This window comes from Phodopus roborovskii, unplaced genomic scaffold, assembly GCF_943737965.1.
Source record: "Phodopus roborovskii unplaced genomic scaffold, PHOROB, whole genome shotgun sequence".
NCBI classification, from domain to species: Eukaryota; Metazoa; Chordata; class Mammalia; order Rodentia; family Cricetidae; genus Phodopus; species Phodopus roborovskii.
This window is the reverse complement of record NW_026126646.1, coordinates 3,919,098-3,936,058: the sequence shown is the minus strand read 5'-3', so window position 1 is coordinate 3,936,058 and position 16,961 is coordinate 3,919,098. Positions and strand designations below refer to the sequence as shown.

At 56.5% G+C, this 16,961-nt stretch overlaps 1 protein-coding gene across 1 annotated transcript in view; it reads right to left on the bottom strand.

The window, feature by feature from the left end:
* Positions 1-16,961, bottom strand: part of Chd5 (chromodomain helicase DNA binding protein 5) — a 48,996-nt gene that overhangs the window by 13,333 nt on the left and 18,702 nt on the right. Inside the window, exons 6-20 of the mRNA XM_051173842.1 lie at positions 15,137-15,264; positions 14,071-14,194; positions 13,345-13,511; positions 13,011-13,232; positions 11,435-11,641; positions 11,002-11,213; positions 8,204-8,335; positions 8,006-8,114; positions 7,013-7,204; positions 6,720-6,920; positions 4,685-4,822; positions 4,474-4,595; positions 3,483-3,656; positions 3,007-3,148; positions 1,460-1,591 (exon numbers count right to left, since the gene is read on the bottom strand). Coding sequence (XP_051029799.1) covers positions 1,460-1,591; positions 3,007-3,148; positions 3,483-3,656; positions 4,474-4,595; positions 4,685-4,822; positions 6,720-6,920; positions 7,013-7,204; positions 8,006-8,114; positions 8,204-8,335; positions 11,002-11,213; positions 11,435-11,641; positions 13,011-13,232; positions 13,345-13,511; positions 14,071-14,194; positions 15,137-15,264 — 2,402 coding nt within the window. The remainder of the gene's footprint in view (positions 1-1,459; positions 1,592-3,006; positions 3,149-3,482; positions 3,657-4,473; positions 4,596-4,684; positions 4,823-6,719; positions 6,921-7,012; positions 7,205-8,005; positions 8,115-8,203; positions 8,336-11,001; positions 11,214-11,434; positions 11,642-13,010; positions 13,233-13,344; positions 13,512-14,070; positions 14,195-15,136; positions 15,265-16,961) is intronic.

Here is a 16,961-nt window from a genome sequence, read left to right as displayed (position 1 = left end):
TCACCGTTTCCTGGTGTTTCCTCTGCAGTTCCTGGCAGTGCCTCCTCTGATGCATGCTGGGAAACTCCTCAGCCTTGGGTTCCAGCTCACCAGTGTGTTTTTCAATGGTGAGAGTTTATTTGCCCGGTCCGGTCCGACAAAACACTTTCTTTCAATGTCTAAACTCCTCTGCATTTTTTAAAGGTTTTTTTTTTTTTAATTTGTGTATGTGTGTCACATGGCAGTGTGTGCACATGCCAACAGGTGCCTTCAGAAACCAGAAGAGGACATCTGATACCCTGGAATGGTCTAATGGGAAGTGGCAAGATGCATGTTGTGGGTGATGATAACCAACCCTGGTCCTCGGAAGAGCAGCGCGTGCCCTTGGCTACTGAGGCGTCTCTCCAGCCTCTCTGTGCTCTGATCTGTTGTTTCTTGCCCTGTCTCTTCCTGCTTATGTCTAATTTCTTCCCTGATGGATGAGTCAACTCACTCCATAACTTCTGAAAATCCAAAAATGGCTTACAGTGTTTTCCAGGGTATGTATTACCTCTTCGTTTGAGTTCTGGTTATTGTCTTATGGGATGGATGTAGATGGGTTCCTGAAGACTTTGGGGGTCTGGGTTTGTCAGGTCACATGGATGGGAGGGCCACATCCCTGTCATTTCTCTCCTGGCACATTTCTATCACAACAGTTTTCACGACTTGGGCTCCTACGGCTTTCACCCTGACTCACATTTTGTAGCAGAAAAGGTGTCTGCAGAGAAAATGAATGTTGAGCGCCAGCGACCACCTAATCCAACTGTAGTCACAGACCTGGCCTGCCTCCCTGGACTCTGTGCCCACTTCCCACCCTGGCCTGCCACCAGAGGCAGCAGGCACCAGCAACCCTGTCCACTCAACTTTTTGCACAGGTGAGTTGAACCCCACGCTCACGTTGAGAAATAGCCTCGCTCAGTCCCACCCCAGGCAAGTGTATTTTAGCCCTTCATCACTGTACCCTCCAACCCAGACCTGACCAGTATCTATCTCGTGAGCTGTCTTTTCCCCTCCAGACTGGGCAGTTTGAGAGAAGAACCTATATGTGCCCAGAACCCAGACTGAAACATGATGAGCAGAGGAAGAGGAGAGGAAAACACTTCTGCATGCACAGGAAGCAATGTCACCAGTGGACGCTGAGGAGCAAGCTTCAGAGGGGCTCCTGGGAGTGCCCCCATCGTGGGGTCCTCCCAGGCCAACTTCAGCCACAGGGGTGAAAAGAAACTGGACAGAAGGGGGATGCTATCATACCAGCCTGGACACCTGCGCCAGAGGCACAGGTACAGGGAGTTGAAATGGGGGGTATGCTGGTCTCTATAGCAACCAGACCCTGTCTCCATGAGCTTGGTTTCCAGATGGTGCCATGCACGGGCTCAGAGGCCTTCAGCCCACAGGAAGGCTGACTCCCCTGTGGATGTGTGCTGGCTCCAGGGTAGCCCACCTGGGAGAAGATCAGCACTCGATGTCCTTCATCCCGCAGCTTCTTGAGCATCTTCTGCAGCAACATGAGTTTCCCCGAAGACTTGACCAGGGAGCTGCCATCGTAGGAGCCATTGGGTAGTACAGGAGCCTCCTGGGGACAACAACGGAGCAGAGCCTTGGTGAACTCTACCTCTCGCTTTGGCACCAGAGAGACTGTAGTGGTTGGCAAGTGCCTGCCCATCTGCACAGCTGAGCACAGGGTACAAACCTAAGCAGGCTCAATTGTGTGGGTCACACAGAGCCTGGCTCCAGACACATGCTTAAAAGCATGGCACGGCAGGCCAGCCTCACTCTCTGCCTAGTACTGAAATGGAGCTCGGGGGCCCTTCCCACAGAAACCTGGCTTCGACACTATGGGCCCTGGAAGGCGCATCCAACAGCTCTGCCCACTTCTGAGCACAGATGGGCAGGTCCATCTAAAGGTAGATCCCAGGAGACTCCTGAGTCACACGGAGCCACAGGAGAAGCCTCCAGTGCAGCAAGGGGGCAGAGACCAGCGATGCCCACCGAGGGCCCGGCCCCCAGCTCTGTGAACTTTCTGCTCTGAATCTCTCCAGAGCCTTCTGGGAAGTCACAACTGCTTCGTCTGACAAAGGACAGTCCTGAGACTCCAGAGCATCAGCTTCCCAAGATCAAAGCACCGGGCTGGACGAATTCCAGAGGCCAGTGCCTGCCTCACTACTGCAGCTCAGACTCACCCAGGATAAACTCCCTTGGGGACAACATGAAGCTGGGTCACCCCCCCCCAGAGCTCCCTGGAGGCCCAGTACTGAGACTGGGGATATTTGGGGGCTACCAGCAAAGGTTAGGAAGAAATGACCTGGAGCCAATCAGTGGGCATTGGCGGCTTCCAAAACTGTCCCCCAGCACCAAAGGGACAGGATGGAGTCACAAGTCACCTCTGGCATTCATTCTCAGGAAGGAACAGCACCTAGGCCAAAGCACCTAGCCATGGACACCTTCCACAGAGGCCACAAGAAACCCATCACAGCAGCCAGGGACCTATGCAGTGGCCACAAGGAATATACCACACCACACTGTCTGCAGGGAACACTTCATAAATACCATGAGGAGCCTACCATGGTAGCTACAGCCATGGCAGTCACTGGGGTCTGTATGATGGTCAGAGAACCCACTATAGCAGCCACAGGGACCAACTATAACCAGGGGGAACTTTAACCACAGCAGCCATTTGAGATCCGCCATGATGACCAGAGGTAACCTATCCCAGAGGTCACAGGGAACACAACAGCCAGTAGAGACCTGCCCTATGGCCCCAGGGAACCTACTACATCAGAGAACCCTTCTTAGCGGCCATGGGGAACCCACCACGGCGACCCCTGGGACCTGCCCTGATGGCCACGAGGAATCCACCACAGCAGCCACAGGGACCTGCCCTGATGGCCACGGGGAACTCACTACGGTGAGCACTGGGACCTGCTCTGGCCACGGGGAACCCACCACGGCGACCCCTGGGACCTGCCCTGATGGCCACGGGGAACCCACCACGGCGGCCACAGGGAAGAGGTACGGGTGGTTGCAGCATTTCTTCAGGTCCATCATGATGTTGAGCAGAGACACCTGGTTGCCGCCCCCCTTGGAGTTGAGTGCCTCGAAGTTCCGTGTGAGGATGAACTTGTAGTACTTCCTGCAACAGGGTATGGGACGAGGTTGGCAGGAGGCCCCAGACCCCACCAGACTCCTAAAGGGGTAGGCTCTATCTTCAGGAAGGCTGGTGGCGTCCCCAGGCACCACGTACAGAGCCGCACAGGAAGCCTTCCTACAGGGCGTAGGTTACCGGGCAAGCTAATGGGAGACATTGCTAGAAGTGGGTAGGAGATGCAGGGAGAAAGGCCTGCACAGGCAAGTAGCCCTCCTGCCAACCCCAAGAAATGGCCTGTGGGAAGGGGCCCTGAGGACACTAGACCAGGAGAGGAGACGGGCCGGCTGCTGCAGACCAGAGCCGAGCCTCCATCGCTCACTTCTGCATCTGGCTCAGCTCCACGCGGACGATCAGCTCTGTCTTGGCCGGCATGTTCTTGAACACGTCGGCCTTGAGCCTCCGGAGCATGTGCGGCCCCAGCAAGTCATGCAGTTTTTTGATCTGATCTTCTTTGGAGATGTCAGCAAACTCCTCCAGGAAGCCTTCCAGATTGCTGCAACAGAGAGCTGGGATAAGAGCCAGAAGCAGAGAGCCAGAGTAAACCACGGCCCTCTGTGGAAGAATCAGGACCAGGGAGGGAGGACGAGGCCAGCAGAGGCCAAAGGCTGGTGGTCCAGAGAGCCTGGGCACTGATGAAAAGCCCCCCGGGCTCTGGTCTAGCCTGCATCATGCCACAGGTCACAGCCCTCTGCCACACAGAATCCCTCCCCATCCATCCTCACGCTATCCTGCACATGAGTTCCCAGGGATGACCCAGGCTACAGAAAAGGAGACCAAGACTGCTGAGCACTCACGGTCTTGTGGCTCAGTGCCACACCTGCCCTTGAATCAACATCCAAAGCAGGCCCCTCCTCCCTGAGCCACTTCGCAGTTCTGAGCATGTGAACTGGGGTTAAACACAAGCAAGGAGGCCAACAAAGCAGGATGCCATCTTTGCCCCCACCTCCTCCCCAGCCCAGCTCTGGCCTCTGCTTGCCATCACTGTGCCCATGAGGGTCATTTAAGTCACAGAGGGTGAAATGAGCCCGGGGCAGTCACGGAGGCACAGGGGTAGGAACCCAGGAGGAGCCCCAAGGCCTTCTGGGACAGTGCTGAAGAAAACCATGGTTTGCTGGGACACTGTAGTTCCCTGGGGAAGGCAGGTGCTGAGACCTCACAGGATCCTCACAGGATACTGCCCATGCTCCCATCTCACTAATAGGAAACCCAAGTCCCCAAACAGCTCTCAGAGCCAGCGAAGGCGGTGGCCACGCCTTCACAGGACTGCAACCCATCACTCCTGCCAGGCCCAGAGAGAGAGAGAGACGCACTTGAACCTCTCTGGAGTCAGGAAGTTGAGGAGATGGAATAGCTCTTCCAGGTTGTTCTGGAGGGGGGTTCCTGTCAGCAGCAGCTTGTAGTCGATCTTGTAGCTATTCAAGACCCTAAAGAACTTTGAGGAGAGGAGAGACGCTGTCAGGAGACACAGAGCAGCAGCCGCACGCACGGGGAGGGATTATTTCCACAGTCAGCGCCTCCTACCTTGGACTGGTTGTTCTTGAGCCGGTGGGCCTCGTCCACCACGAGGCAGGCCCACTCAATGGAGCCCAGGATGGCTTGGTCAATGGTGATGAGCTCATAGGAGGTGAGCAGCACATGGAATTTGACCTGCACTTCCTTCTGTGGGAAAAGAGAAGAGTGTGAGCAAGGCAGCAGGGCCAAAGGGACAGGGACAGCATGGAGAAGGGTGGCTGGGAACCCCACAAGCATTCTGGGGAGTCCTGGGGGGACAATTCAGGGGCAAAGCGCAGCCCCCAGAGGAGGTGTTGTTACAGAAGGTGACTGCATGTTCCACATCCATGCTTTCAACCCATCTTGGGTGGGAAATGTTTTAGGGTAAAATTGCCACCAGAGCTGGGGAGATGGCTCAGTGGGTGAGTGTGGAAAACTGAGGTGTGGACCTCTGGAACCCACATAAAACCAGACACGGGAGCACAGGCCTGCAATTCCACCCAGACGGGAAGCAAGGTAGGAGTCCGAAGGCAGGCCAGCTAGCCCGGTACACGGTGTATGTGGTGTGTGCGTGGGTGTGTGCGCCACGGTGTACATGCGGACCAGAGGACCACTTTGGGAGCCAGTTCCCTGCTTGCTGAAATAGCCTCTCTTCTTCCTGCCAGGCTGCAGACACCCGGCTAGGTAGCTTGCAACGTTTTTTATGATCTCTTGACTTACGCTTTGAGCATTTCCCACAATACACTTTAACCATATTCTCTCCCATCCCCCAACTCCTCCCATACCCTCTTCCAACACACTGCCCACTCACTGTCATGGTCTTTCACTCTCAAACAAACGAGCAAACAAGCATGGAGTCTGTTTTGTTGACCGGCTACTCCTGAGCATGAACTCTGACCTGTATTTCATACGCCCAGTGTCACCGCATTGACGGAAACTGACTGTCCCTCCTCCGGCAGCCATTAACTGCGGTCAGCTTCCTAGCTACAGGTGAGGCTTTGAGCCGGCTTCTCCTCTGTGCTCATTTTGTGTGGCTTGAGCTTGTGTAGGTCTCGTGGGCGCAGTCACAGTCTCTGTGAGCCCATGTACATTCCTGCCCCGTTGTATCTAGAAAATGCTGCTTGCCTGAAGAAGCCACACCTCTGGCTCCTAGAATGCCATCTTCCACAGAGACCCTGAGCCTTGAAGGCAAGCCTGGGCAGCTACTCTGTCTTTGCCTCACACTTTGTCCTAAGAGTGCTGGGATCACAGACACACATCCCCCCATCTGGCTTTTTTTATAGGAGTTCCAAGCATGAAACACACACTCGGGCCTGCAAAGCAACCCCTTTTACCCACTCAGGCACCTCACCGAGTCCCCTTTGGACATTTTACAAGTGCAGACTGTCACCCCCCTGCTCCCAAGGGTTTGACAAGACCTCCTGGGGACTAAAGCACAGTGAGGACAAGAAGCCACACCCACTATTCACAGACTCCTGCCCCCCCCCCCACCGCCACCGCAGACTCCTGCCGCCACCGCCACCAAGCTCTGCAGGCTGGAGCTGTTGGCTCCATTCTATCCAGCAGGCTCTGAGGCACAGAAGCAGCACCAAGTCCGACACACAGCCGGGTGCAGGGATAAATACTGCCTTTCCATTCACATCCAGCTGACCGTCTTTATTCCTCCTTAGAAACAAGGCTTGGCATGTAGAGTGAGTTGGCTAAGATATGAGTGGCTCTCAACCCAACGTGAGCGGTGTCTTTACTACGACAGGAACCACACCCAAGAGAAGGATGCCAGGCAACAAAGGCAGAGGCAGGGGCAAAGAAATGTAGCCGTAAGCCAGGCAATCCTCAGACCCCACAAGGTGGAAAAGATGGAAAAGACAGATGCCTCCTGGGGCCTTAGAGGGAGCCGCGCTGACCACTGGCTTCCAGGCAGTCAGAAGCGGCTCTCTGTGGAGCTAAGCCGCAGTTGATGATGCTCCGATAGAACAACTTTGATATTGGCCCCCTGGGTCTGGGCACGGGAACCCCATGGCAGATGTGCCCCCCCCCCCGGGGACTGGGGGTGAAGACAGCTCACCTTCATGCGGAATACTTTCTTCCCACCCCGAATGGCGTTGTCCTCAAAGGAAAACTCGTTCTCCCGGATCACAGAGCGGCTCTCCTTGTCCCCCGTGTAGGTGACCACGTAAAAGTCAGGCGCCCACATCTCAAACTCGCGTTCCCAGTTGATGATGGTGGACAGGGGCGCGCTAACCAGGTAAGGCCCCTTGGAGTGGCCCTGCAGAGAGAGCCTGCGGCGGTGAAGCTGGCTGCCGACAGATGGCACCAGACCCCGCCTGCCCCGCACCCCTGGCCCTCCTGCCTGCCCACCTCCTTGTACAGGGAATAGAGAAACACAATGGTCTGCACCGTCTTGCCCAAACCCATCTCGTCAGCCAGGATAGTGTCAGTCCCCTGGGCCCAGGAGAAACGTAACCAGTTGAGTCCCTCTAGCTGGTAAGGGTGCAGCGTCCCTCCGGTGGAGTCGATGTACCACGGCTGCTTGTCGAACTTGACTGTGGGCTGTGGGCGGGGGAGGCAAGCATCAGACACACCCTGAGTCTTGCACCACCAGAGTCAGGCACAATTCCTTCCGTTTAAAATGCTCTTGCTGCGCCCTATGCTTGCCTCGCTCTCTCTGCTTAGGGTCTGGCCTAGAATGTCTCTCCTTCCAAGAAACACCCCCTGGCTCCCCACCCTAACACCTGCCCAAAGCATGATGGCTTTTAGCCAGCAGGTCATTCTGTACCCTCTTTTGTCCTGTATCTCCAGGTCACTTTCCCGGTAAGGTCCCCACCATGGGCCCTGGCCTTTTTGGTTTTAGGTTATTGTTGTTGCTGTTGGCTTATTTGTTTCTTTGCTTTCCAGATGAGTTTCCCGTAGCACAAGCTGGCTGAGGACGACCCTGAACTCCTGATTCTTCTACCTCCAACTCCTGAGTGCTGGGGTCATAGGTATGAACCACCACGCTCAGTTTAAGCCACACTAACGACTGAGCCCAAGGGCCCGTACATGCTAGGCAAGCAATCTATAAGCTGAGCTCTACCCCCAGCCCAAGGTGGGCCCCTTAAAGCATGCCCAAGGGGTCCAGCATGGTGGTGCATGTCTTTAATCCCAGGACTCAAGAGGCAGAATCAGGTGAATCTCTGAGTTCCACCCCAGTAGGCTCTTCCCACTGGCCCACACAGCCTCGGGGGTCACTGAAAATAGCAGGCCATGCAGGCCTGGGGGAGGGCCCCTGAGAAGAGACCTCTCTGTACTGCCAAGCCTACGGTGGTGAATCTGGCAATCCAACGCTACTGCCTCCTCCCTCTCTCTGCTCACATCCACGACGGGCGTGTCCGGTGGCTTCTCTTGTTTGTCATCCTTCAGCTTCTTGCCCTTCTTGACCAGCCTCTTGGGAAGCCTGGCATCCTCTCCCAGCATCAACTCCCTGGGAAGAGGCATCAGGCTGAGATGAGCAAAACTGAAGCCAGCAGGGAACCCCAGGGCCCCACACCTGGCTGCCAGCACTCAGCACACCTGTGGCCCCAGTAGGCCTGCTTCAGATTGTCGTAGTAGGGGATGTCGATGTCGTCAATCTCCCAGGTGCACTGGTCATAGGGTAAGTCCTTCCACTTGATCAGGTAATGCACGTCCCCCTTCTTGTCAAAGCTGAAACACGGGAGGCAGGAGTTAGGGGAGGCACAGGCTCAGGTTCCAGGCAGGGCCCCACTAAAGTGCCAATCCACTCATATCCATGCTGTCCTAGTATTCTGGACCCAACCAGGAGGAGGGCACCCGGGCGAGAGCCCTAGAGAGGGGTAGTAGCTCGCCCAACGCCACACCGCCCGCACAAAGAGATGAAGGTTGGAGAAAGAGGCAGACACACGTAGACAGGGACGATGGGAAAGCTATGCTAACAGAGCGCTAAGAAGTCGCAACCTTTCCAACCTCTGCTGCAGGGGTGAGTCCACCCTCTATATAATCTGGACACAGGAAATGGTGTCATACACAATCAGGAAATGGCGCCATGGATCTCCCCCTGCCCAGAGGCTTCATTTTCTAACATAAAATGTCAAAGCGTTTTGCCTATCAGTCCAGGGTGTGGATCCTTTCCTACAAACCCCTGCAGGTGGGGCATCCCCCTCTAAAGGTCCCCAGGGACATCCGACCCAGTGACCACACCCCACAGTGGCTACTGAAAGAACCCTCAAGGTCTCCTGCTCCATCTGAGTAGATGCTGCAGCCAGGCCAGAAGAGCCCGGCAAAGCCAGGGAACTATGGGCACCCCCTAAATGGCAAGGGTGACAGCAAATGGACTGGGGGGGCTGTGGCTGCAGGTGGCCTAAGGACCATGAACAGCAAGGCCAATTCCCAGTCACCATGGAAACCAGTGGCTTATTTTCAACAAATAATTGGTTGTTATGCACACTCGGGGAGATTCATCAGCTCCGCTTTGGGGGTGCAGAGGAAATTGTCCTCTTTGCTTTAGCGTACATTTTAATGAAAGAAAGGAGGGGCAGTCATTCCAAGGCACACTCAGATACCATCTGGAGTATGGGGATGGGCGGGGTACTTCACAGCTAGTAAGATGTCCTCGTTCCCTCCAAACCACTCCAGCAAGACCTTAGCAACCCCTCAGCCTCCTAGCACGCAGGTCACATGAAGACCAGCTCAGAAGTCCACAGCCACGGAGGTTCTTAACCTCCTCTGCCCTCACAATAACGGCCAACAGGACCTGTGGTCAGGGACAGAGTGGGAAGGCCACCCATCCCAAGCCAGAAGACAGAGAGCTGTGAACAGGCAGGGAGTTCAGAATTCTACGCTGCCACCATGTGACAGGTACTCAGGGCTCTTTGCAAAGCCGGCTGGCAGCCACCACCTATCCTCCAGCCCCTGAGCTCAGGAGTCAGCAGGGGCACATGCCACCCACTGTCTCCCTAGCCCTCCTGCTGGGCCTCCTTGCTCTGGCTTCTCTGGCCACTAAGCACCTGGGAATGCCAGACTTTAATAAGAGATGGCACAGGGGAGAAGGACTCTGGGTAAAAAAATGCCAGTAACTACCCAAAGGCACTGACTGGGTCCAATTCCCAACCCTGCAGCCTCAGCTATCTCGACCTTACTGAAAACATTCCTGTCTTAGATTTATTGCTTTGAGCTGGACCTGTTGATGCACGCCTTTAATGCCAGCGCTCAATGGGCAAGAGAGATGGCTCAGATGTTGAGAGCACTGGCTGCTCTTCCAGAGGACCTCAGTTCAGTTCCCAGCAACTACAAGATGGCTCACAAGCATCTATAATGAGATCTGGTGCCCTCTTTTGGCCTGCAGGCACACATGCAGGCAGAACACTGAATACATAATAAATAAATAAATAAGTCTTTAAAAAAAAAAAATTCCAGTGCTCAAGAAGCACAGGCAGGCAGGTCTCTGAGTTTAAGGCCATCCTGGTCCACACTCTAAGTTCCAGGCCAGTCAATGCTGCATAGCAAGTCCTTGTCTCAAAAATAAATAGATAAATAAAATAAAGCCCTTGTCTAAAATAAAATTTTTTAAATGTTCATTTTTATGAATACATGTGAATGTGTGGATGCCTGCATGCATTTGTACCACATGTATGCCTGGTGCCCACAGGTCAGAAGGTGGCGTCTGATCACCTAGACCTGGAATTCTAAGAGGTGGTGAGCTGCTGTGTGGATGCTGAGAAGCAAACCCAGGTCCTCCGCAAGAACAACCCAGGCCCTCAACCACTCAGTCATGTCTCCAGAAAGAGAGGGAGAGAGGGAGAGAGAGAGAGAATGCATGTTTGGAGACAGGACCTCTCTGTGTCTTCCTGGCTGTCCTGGAACTGGATATGTAGACCAGGCTGGCCTTGAACTCAGAGATCTGCCTGCCTCTGTGTCCCGAGTGCTGGGATTAAAGGCATGCACCACCATGCCAGCCCCATGCCAACTATATTCTCAAATGTGCCTCTTGGGAGAGTAACACTGACTAATCCTTTCTGGGACCTGCTTGGCTCCCAGAACCATCCTGCTGAACTCAATCCCGCTTTGGAAGGATCCAGGGATCCGCACAGAGATCCCCTTTCTCCGCTTTCGCATACTGTTCGCCACGTTTCCTTCATCAGCACACCTCTGGGACTGTCCGACCGTAAATGAGGATGTTGAGCGGGAGGGCGCCTCCGTGCAGGTGAATGCCCACCCTGGCTGGGCAGCCGGTACACCTGGAGCTCTGTGTCTCTGCCCCTCCTCCTGCCCCACTGCGCCCGCCCCTGGCAAGCCTGGCCCTCACGGCAGGCATGCGCTGTTGTAGCCTGGCAGATTCTACCCGCCATCCTCACCTATGGTTCAGGATACGATGGACCATCATCCATTCCGGCTTGATGCCGTAGCGGTAGAAGCGCTCCTCCATCTTGGCGTAGAGAGGGTCTTTGTTCTTCCGCTTCTCGCTCTTACCGTCCTCATCACCAGAGCCGTAATCGAAGGGTGGCGGTTCGTCCATATCATTCTTTCTTTGGTAGTTGCGATACATCACGGTGTGGTACAGCTCCAGCTGCTCACAGGTTACGAAAGGGAGATGGGCTGCTGACCCAGCCCTTCAGCCCCCCAGCCCTATCCTAGGTGGGACAAGCCTCCTCCTCCTCAGTGCCATCCCCAGCTCCCGCCCATGCCTGGAGGACATCTAATCAGCACATGGCAACCCATTCTTGCCCACCCAGGAGGGCCCCAGGCTCATACCAAGCCAAGTGTAACCACACTGCCTGGGCGTCTTACCTGTAGCTCCTTCACCCAGGAACAGTGCCAGTAAGAGAGCCCAGCCCACTTGACAAAGAATTCCCTCTCAGGGATGCCCTCCAGAGGCTTGGGTGGGCGCATGCCTGGCTCCGCCTCTGGTCCTGGCAGCCCCACCATAAAGGGAGCTGGGGGTTCGGTCCACCTCCAGTGTAGGATCCGCTGAACTTTGCCCTTCAGTGGGGGACACTGTGAACAGAGAATGGTCACCACGTTCAGGGGTGAGTCCCATGACAGTAGACTGCCACACAGGTTCCCAATTCCAAAGAGTGCAGGACAGTGGAACTTTGTACCCAAGCGGGCACAGCTTCAGAATGAGCGTCCTCAGAGTCTGGCAGGTTAACCCCGGATAGTTGAGCTCACTTCACACACAGGGCAGGAGGAGAAAATAAAACCCACTCAGCAAGGAGACAAGCCTCAGGACTTGCCTATCCATGCAGCCTGCCCTACTTGGAGCCCTGAGGATGACCACATCACATCCTGACCTACGAGAAGCACAAGGTAGCAACACTACATCCCTGGCCACTTCCTTCCTCCTGAGCAGGGGATACATGCAGGACTGTGCATCTGAGCTGGTTGGGGCAAGAAGGCCAAATCTCCCTCTGCCCACACACACTCAGGCCCTACGGGCCGTGGGCTGACTCGGAGCTGCTGGCTGGCAGAGCAGAGCAAAGCAACAGTCCTACCTCAGCACCCATGCTCTAGGCTACCCCGAGATAGCCTGGTGTGGCCATGACCCTCACAAGGGCAGCTGTGAGCCCTAGCTGGACTGAGGTGAGATGGCTCTGTAGCAGAGGACAGGTCTTAGCTCTGCCACCGTCCATCCATGTACCTAAGGACCCGTCAGTCTGTCCCTGTAAAAGCGGCCTCTCTTCCTCTGCCTTGGAGAACTGTTGGTGTCAGAATACAGCTGTGGGCATGCAATGTGCACCACACACCCCAGAACCAGTCACACTCTGGCCTCTGAGGCCAAAGGAGGAGAGGGACGAGACAGGAAGGCAGGGTGCATCTCTTGGACTCCAGGGATGTAGCAGGACTCCCTTCCCAGCCATAGGCCCGCCTGGCTTCGCTTCCTGCAGAGAGGAACCCTGAAGGCTATGGGGTCACCACTCTGTCACTAACCCAGCCTGGGAACACCAGGCCCAGGGTGCCTAGGGACCCGAATCCAAGCAGAAAGTTCTGCTGCTGCAGTGTGGTCTTGAGCAAAGCCACCGTGCCTCCCTGAGCCTCATATTCCTGCTGAGGATGAGCTTGGACAGTAGCTCGTGGGTAAGATCTTGCCTAGCAACTCCAAAATAATGTTTGAAAATCCATTAAGGGATGGAGTTACAGCTCGGTGCGAGGCCTCCTGGGTTCAGTTCCCAGTAGGAATGCGTGGCTCTTAGCTCAGAATAAATTCTCAATCAACAGTCCTAAGGGGATTCAGGGAAAGGGCAGGCTGGGTGAGCGCTGACTAGGAGGGCGAGCTTGTTGGGGGCGTGGCCTGGGCCAGCAAGGGCGGGCTCAGGGTCGGGTGGGCGGGGCGACATGGGCGGGGCGGGCAGGTGTTAACACTCACAGTACAGCGCGGGCAGAGCCATTCACCGTTCGGGATCTCGGGCAGCGGCGGGTTGAGGCAGTGCAGATGGTAGGAGGAGGGGCAGGCATCGCAGCACAGGAGCTCGCCACCGTCCTTGCACACGCGGCAGAACTCCATGTGATCGTCCTCCTCCTCCTCACAGCCACCCTCCTCCTCTTCCTCTTCGTCGTCCTTCGGCTCCCATTGGATCCCCTCCTTCTCCTGTAGCCGGAAGAGTCCAGGTGGGCGAAGCCTGGTGCGGGGCCTCTGCCCCAGGCCCCAGGCCCCAGGCCCCGGCCCACCAACCCCAGTCCGGACCTCGGCCCCAGCTTACGCAGTGAGGGCAGCTCCACTTGCCCTCCGGAGCCTTCTCCAGCTCCGGGTCCAGGCAGACCAGGTGGTAGGCCCTCGGGCACGTGTCGCACAGAATGATCTCGCCGCCCTGCTGGCACACTTCACAGTAGTCCTGGTGGTCTGTCTCATAGCCGTCGCCATCATCAACTGGGATGGGAAGAGAGGCAGTGAAGGGGGCCTGCCACACCCAACCATTCCCGCTACCCCAGGCCAGACTGGCACGTGATGGGTGCTTAACGGACCAAGGGGGTGGCTGTGAAGTGTGAAGGACACACAGTGTGTGCTCATGGAGAAAGAATACCACCAGGGAGGGCACGCCTTTAATCCCAGAACTTGCGAGACAGAGGCAGGGACATCTCTATGCGTTCAAGGCCAGCCCTGTCTACATAGCAAGTTCTAGACCAACCAGAGCTACGCAGTGAGACCCTGTCTCAAAAGCCAGAGAGAGGAGGAGAGAGGCGGGAGGAGTGGGGAATTTGGTGGGTCGGGAGCTATGTGGGTGATTGACAGGGAGATGGAGTGAGTTCAAGGAGTCTTCCTGCCTAGGACAGTCGACAAGAGCGGCTGAGGGAGCACACAGGAGACCGCCTGGCTGAGGTTGGGAAACCCCGGGGCATAAGGATGCCCTTCCCCAACTCTGCGCACCACCCCCATCATGGAAAAGCCCCGCCCTCGGGGAGCCCCGCCCCTTGGGGAGGAACCCTACTCCTCCTCTTCTTGCGCCTCCTCTTGCTCTTCTTGCCCAGAGCTGCAGAGCACTCGGAGCGCACCGAAGAGCTGTGGATGCTAGCGTTGTCCAAATCTGATTCCTCACGCTCATCCTCCTCGCTCTGCGGGCAAAGAGGTCGGGTTGATGGTTTGGGTAGGGCAGGGTCAGGAAGATCTGAAGCCTCCCTGTGGCTTTGGGGTCCCCCAGCCCAGCCACAAACTGCCCCCCCATCCTCCTGCTCTCCAGCCCTCTGACACCTGCACAGTTCTCCATACAGCTCCCCCAGGCTCTGACCTCCAACGGCCAGACTCCTACACATCCTTCAAGGGCTGCCCTAAAGAGCACCTCCCCTAGGAATCTCCACAGATCTCTCTCTCAGTGCACATGCCTGGTGGATCAATGGCTCCTTAGGAGCTGAGCTGGTCTGCTACAGCTAGGGCGTGGCCCTGCTCCCTTCAAGAGCAGCCAACCTCATGACCAGGCACTTGCCCCCACCAAGTGACATAGAAAAGCTTCCGCCCTCCTCTCCGCCCCGCCCTCCTCTCCGCCCCGCCCTCCTCTCTGCCCCTCGGCAGAGCAGGGAGATGTGACATCTGCCCAGCAGGGGTGAGGCCAGAAGATGGCCCGTAGGAAGAGAAGAACGGGACACAGGCCTAGGGGAGGAATCATGGCTCCAGCCAGCCTGGTCAAACAGGCCACCTCCCAGGGCTCCACCCTCTGGGCACACCTGTGAAGGGCCAGCTGATCCCTGGGCCTGATGGAGCCACAGTGTGAACAGCAGCAGCCACAGCTGAGCTCCAAGGTCAGAGTCTGAGCTAGGCGGGCCCTTGGAAGGGTCCACTCCACACCAGTAACAGGGAAACTGGGGCCCGGCAGGCCTGAATGCAGGGCCTGGGAGAAGCGTGCAGGGCTTGCCTTGGTTGGCTCACTCTCTGGTCAAAACAGCCCTCCCCTCACCCCCCTGCACATACAAGCATGCCTCCCACCCCACTCTGTCCGGAGCGTGCACACGTGTGCACGCGCACTGAGGAACTCTTCTCCACATGTGCGCGCACACACTCACCGAGGAGCTCTTCTTCCTCTTGCTGACCCCTCCAAAGCGGAACTTGAGCCCCGCCGCCGCCACGCGCTTGCCCCTCCCCTTTTTCTTGGAGTCTTTGGTGCCTTTGCTCTTCTTCCTCACTCCAGGCCCTGGGCATTGTGACAAGGGCTGCGATGACCAGCACCGCACCTGACCCCACCCATTGCAACCCACCACTTCACACAGCCTCCAACAGGGGGCCTGAGAGGCAAGGCTCTTGCTTAGGTGACTCGGGGAAGTAGCGAGGAGATAAACCTGACTCAAGTCCTGCTGTCAACAGCTGTGGCACTCAGAACTGCCTACCAACGTGAGAACAGCCTCTGCACTATCCAACTGACTGGCTTCCAAGGAGCCCCGTAGCTTCCGTACCAGCAGGGCAGGCCGCCAAAGCAACACTGCCCACCTGCAATCCATGGCCCCTAGAGAGCCATCCTGGTACCAAAAGCCAAGCCACCAGCCTCCCAAACCATGGGCTCAGGGACCTCCCATGGCTACCCCAACCTTCCTATCACCCTGGCCTACAGGCTGGATTCTTTGTGTGTGTGTGTGTGTGTGTGTGTGTGTGTGTGTGTGTATGTGGTGTGTGTGTGTGGTGTGTGGTGTGTGTGTGTGGTGTGTGTGTGGTGTGTGTATGTGGTGTGTGGTATGTGTGTGTGTGTGTGTATGTGGTGTGTGGTGTGTGTGTGTGGTGTGTGTGGTGTGTGTGTGTGTGTGTGGTGTGTGTATGTGGTGTGTGTGGTGTGTGTGTGTGTGTGTGTGTGTGTGTGTGTGTGTGTGTAGCTGGCAACACAGCGATTGGCCACCTTGGGAACAATGACCTCGCCCCCAGCGGGGAAGCCCATCCTGCTGCCACAGGAAGGCAAGGGGCCTGGTGACAGGATTCACACCCTTGCCAGGTGGCTTTGCCCCGTTCTCCTATGGCTACACCACACACAAGGACATGAAGATAGGGACCCAGCTGTACCCAAGCCATGCCACAGAAAAGCTATTGAATCTTTGGAGCTCTGATGGCCCCTGGGGGTGGGGGGGCATCAAAGGTCCAGCAGTAGCTGCTGGGCAGGTGAAAGTGGGAAAATGGGAAAGATTGGGGGATGGGGCAGGAGAAGGTAAAGCATGTGGCCCAAGGCTCTCACCCATCAGGCACTCTCTGAGACGTAAAAGAGAGGACCCAGACACAACACTCAGCACTGTCCTAGACACCACAGTCTGCGGGGGCTGACACATGGGGGCCCTGGACTCCTCGGTTCATCAAGTCCCGAATCAGAACACAGAACTCACAGGAGTTCACGCTCCCACTGGGGAAGTCAATGTCCCCAACCCCTCCGGCGCCAGAACTGGCCCTGCGGAAGCAGAAAGGCCTGCTTGCTCCCCTCCCAGCCCATCTGCATGGAGTCCGACTGGACCTGGGCCTCCTTGTTCTTCCTTCCAGCGCTGGCTGCACTCAGTTCTGCGCAGTCCCTGCACAGGGACTTGCCATGCACGCACACACGCACGGAAAGACCCTGACTCAGAAGTGGCTCCCGTGGGAGGATAAGGATGCTAAGCCAACACTGCCTCAAATGTCTGCAAAGCCAAGGCTGGAGCTACTCCATCTGTGGACCCCACCTCCACAACCACAGTAGGGGCTGGGGTGGGCAGGAGTGAGTTCATGCCGTGGACCACCCCGCCTGCCCCCCATGCCCACAGTGTGGGGGTAGTTGGGCAGATGTTAACTCCCAAAGACCCACCCACAACTCCTCCGCTCCCCCACCCTCCCCTGTAGGGGACAGGGCAGAAGCCGTGAAAAGGCTACTCTGTCTGAGGTCAC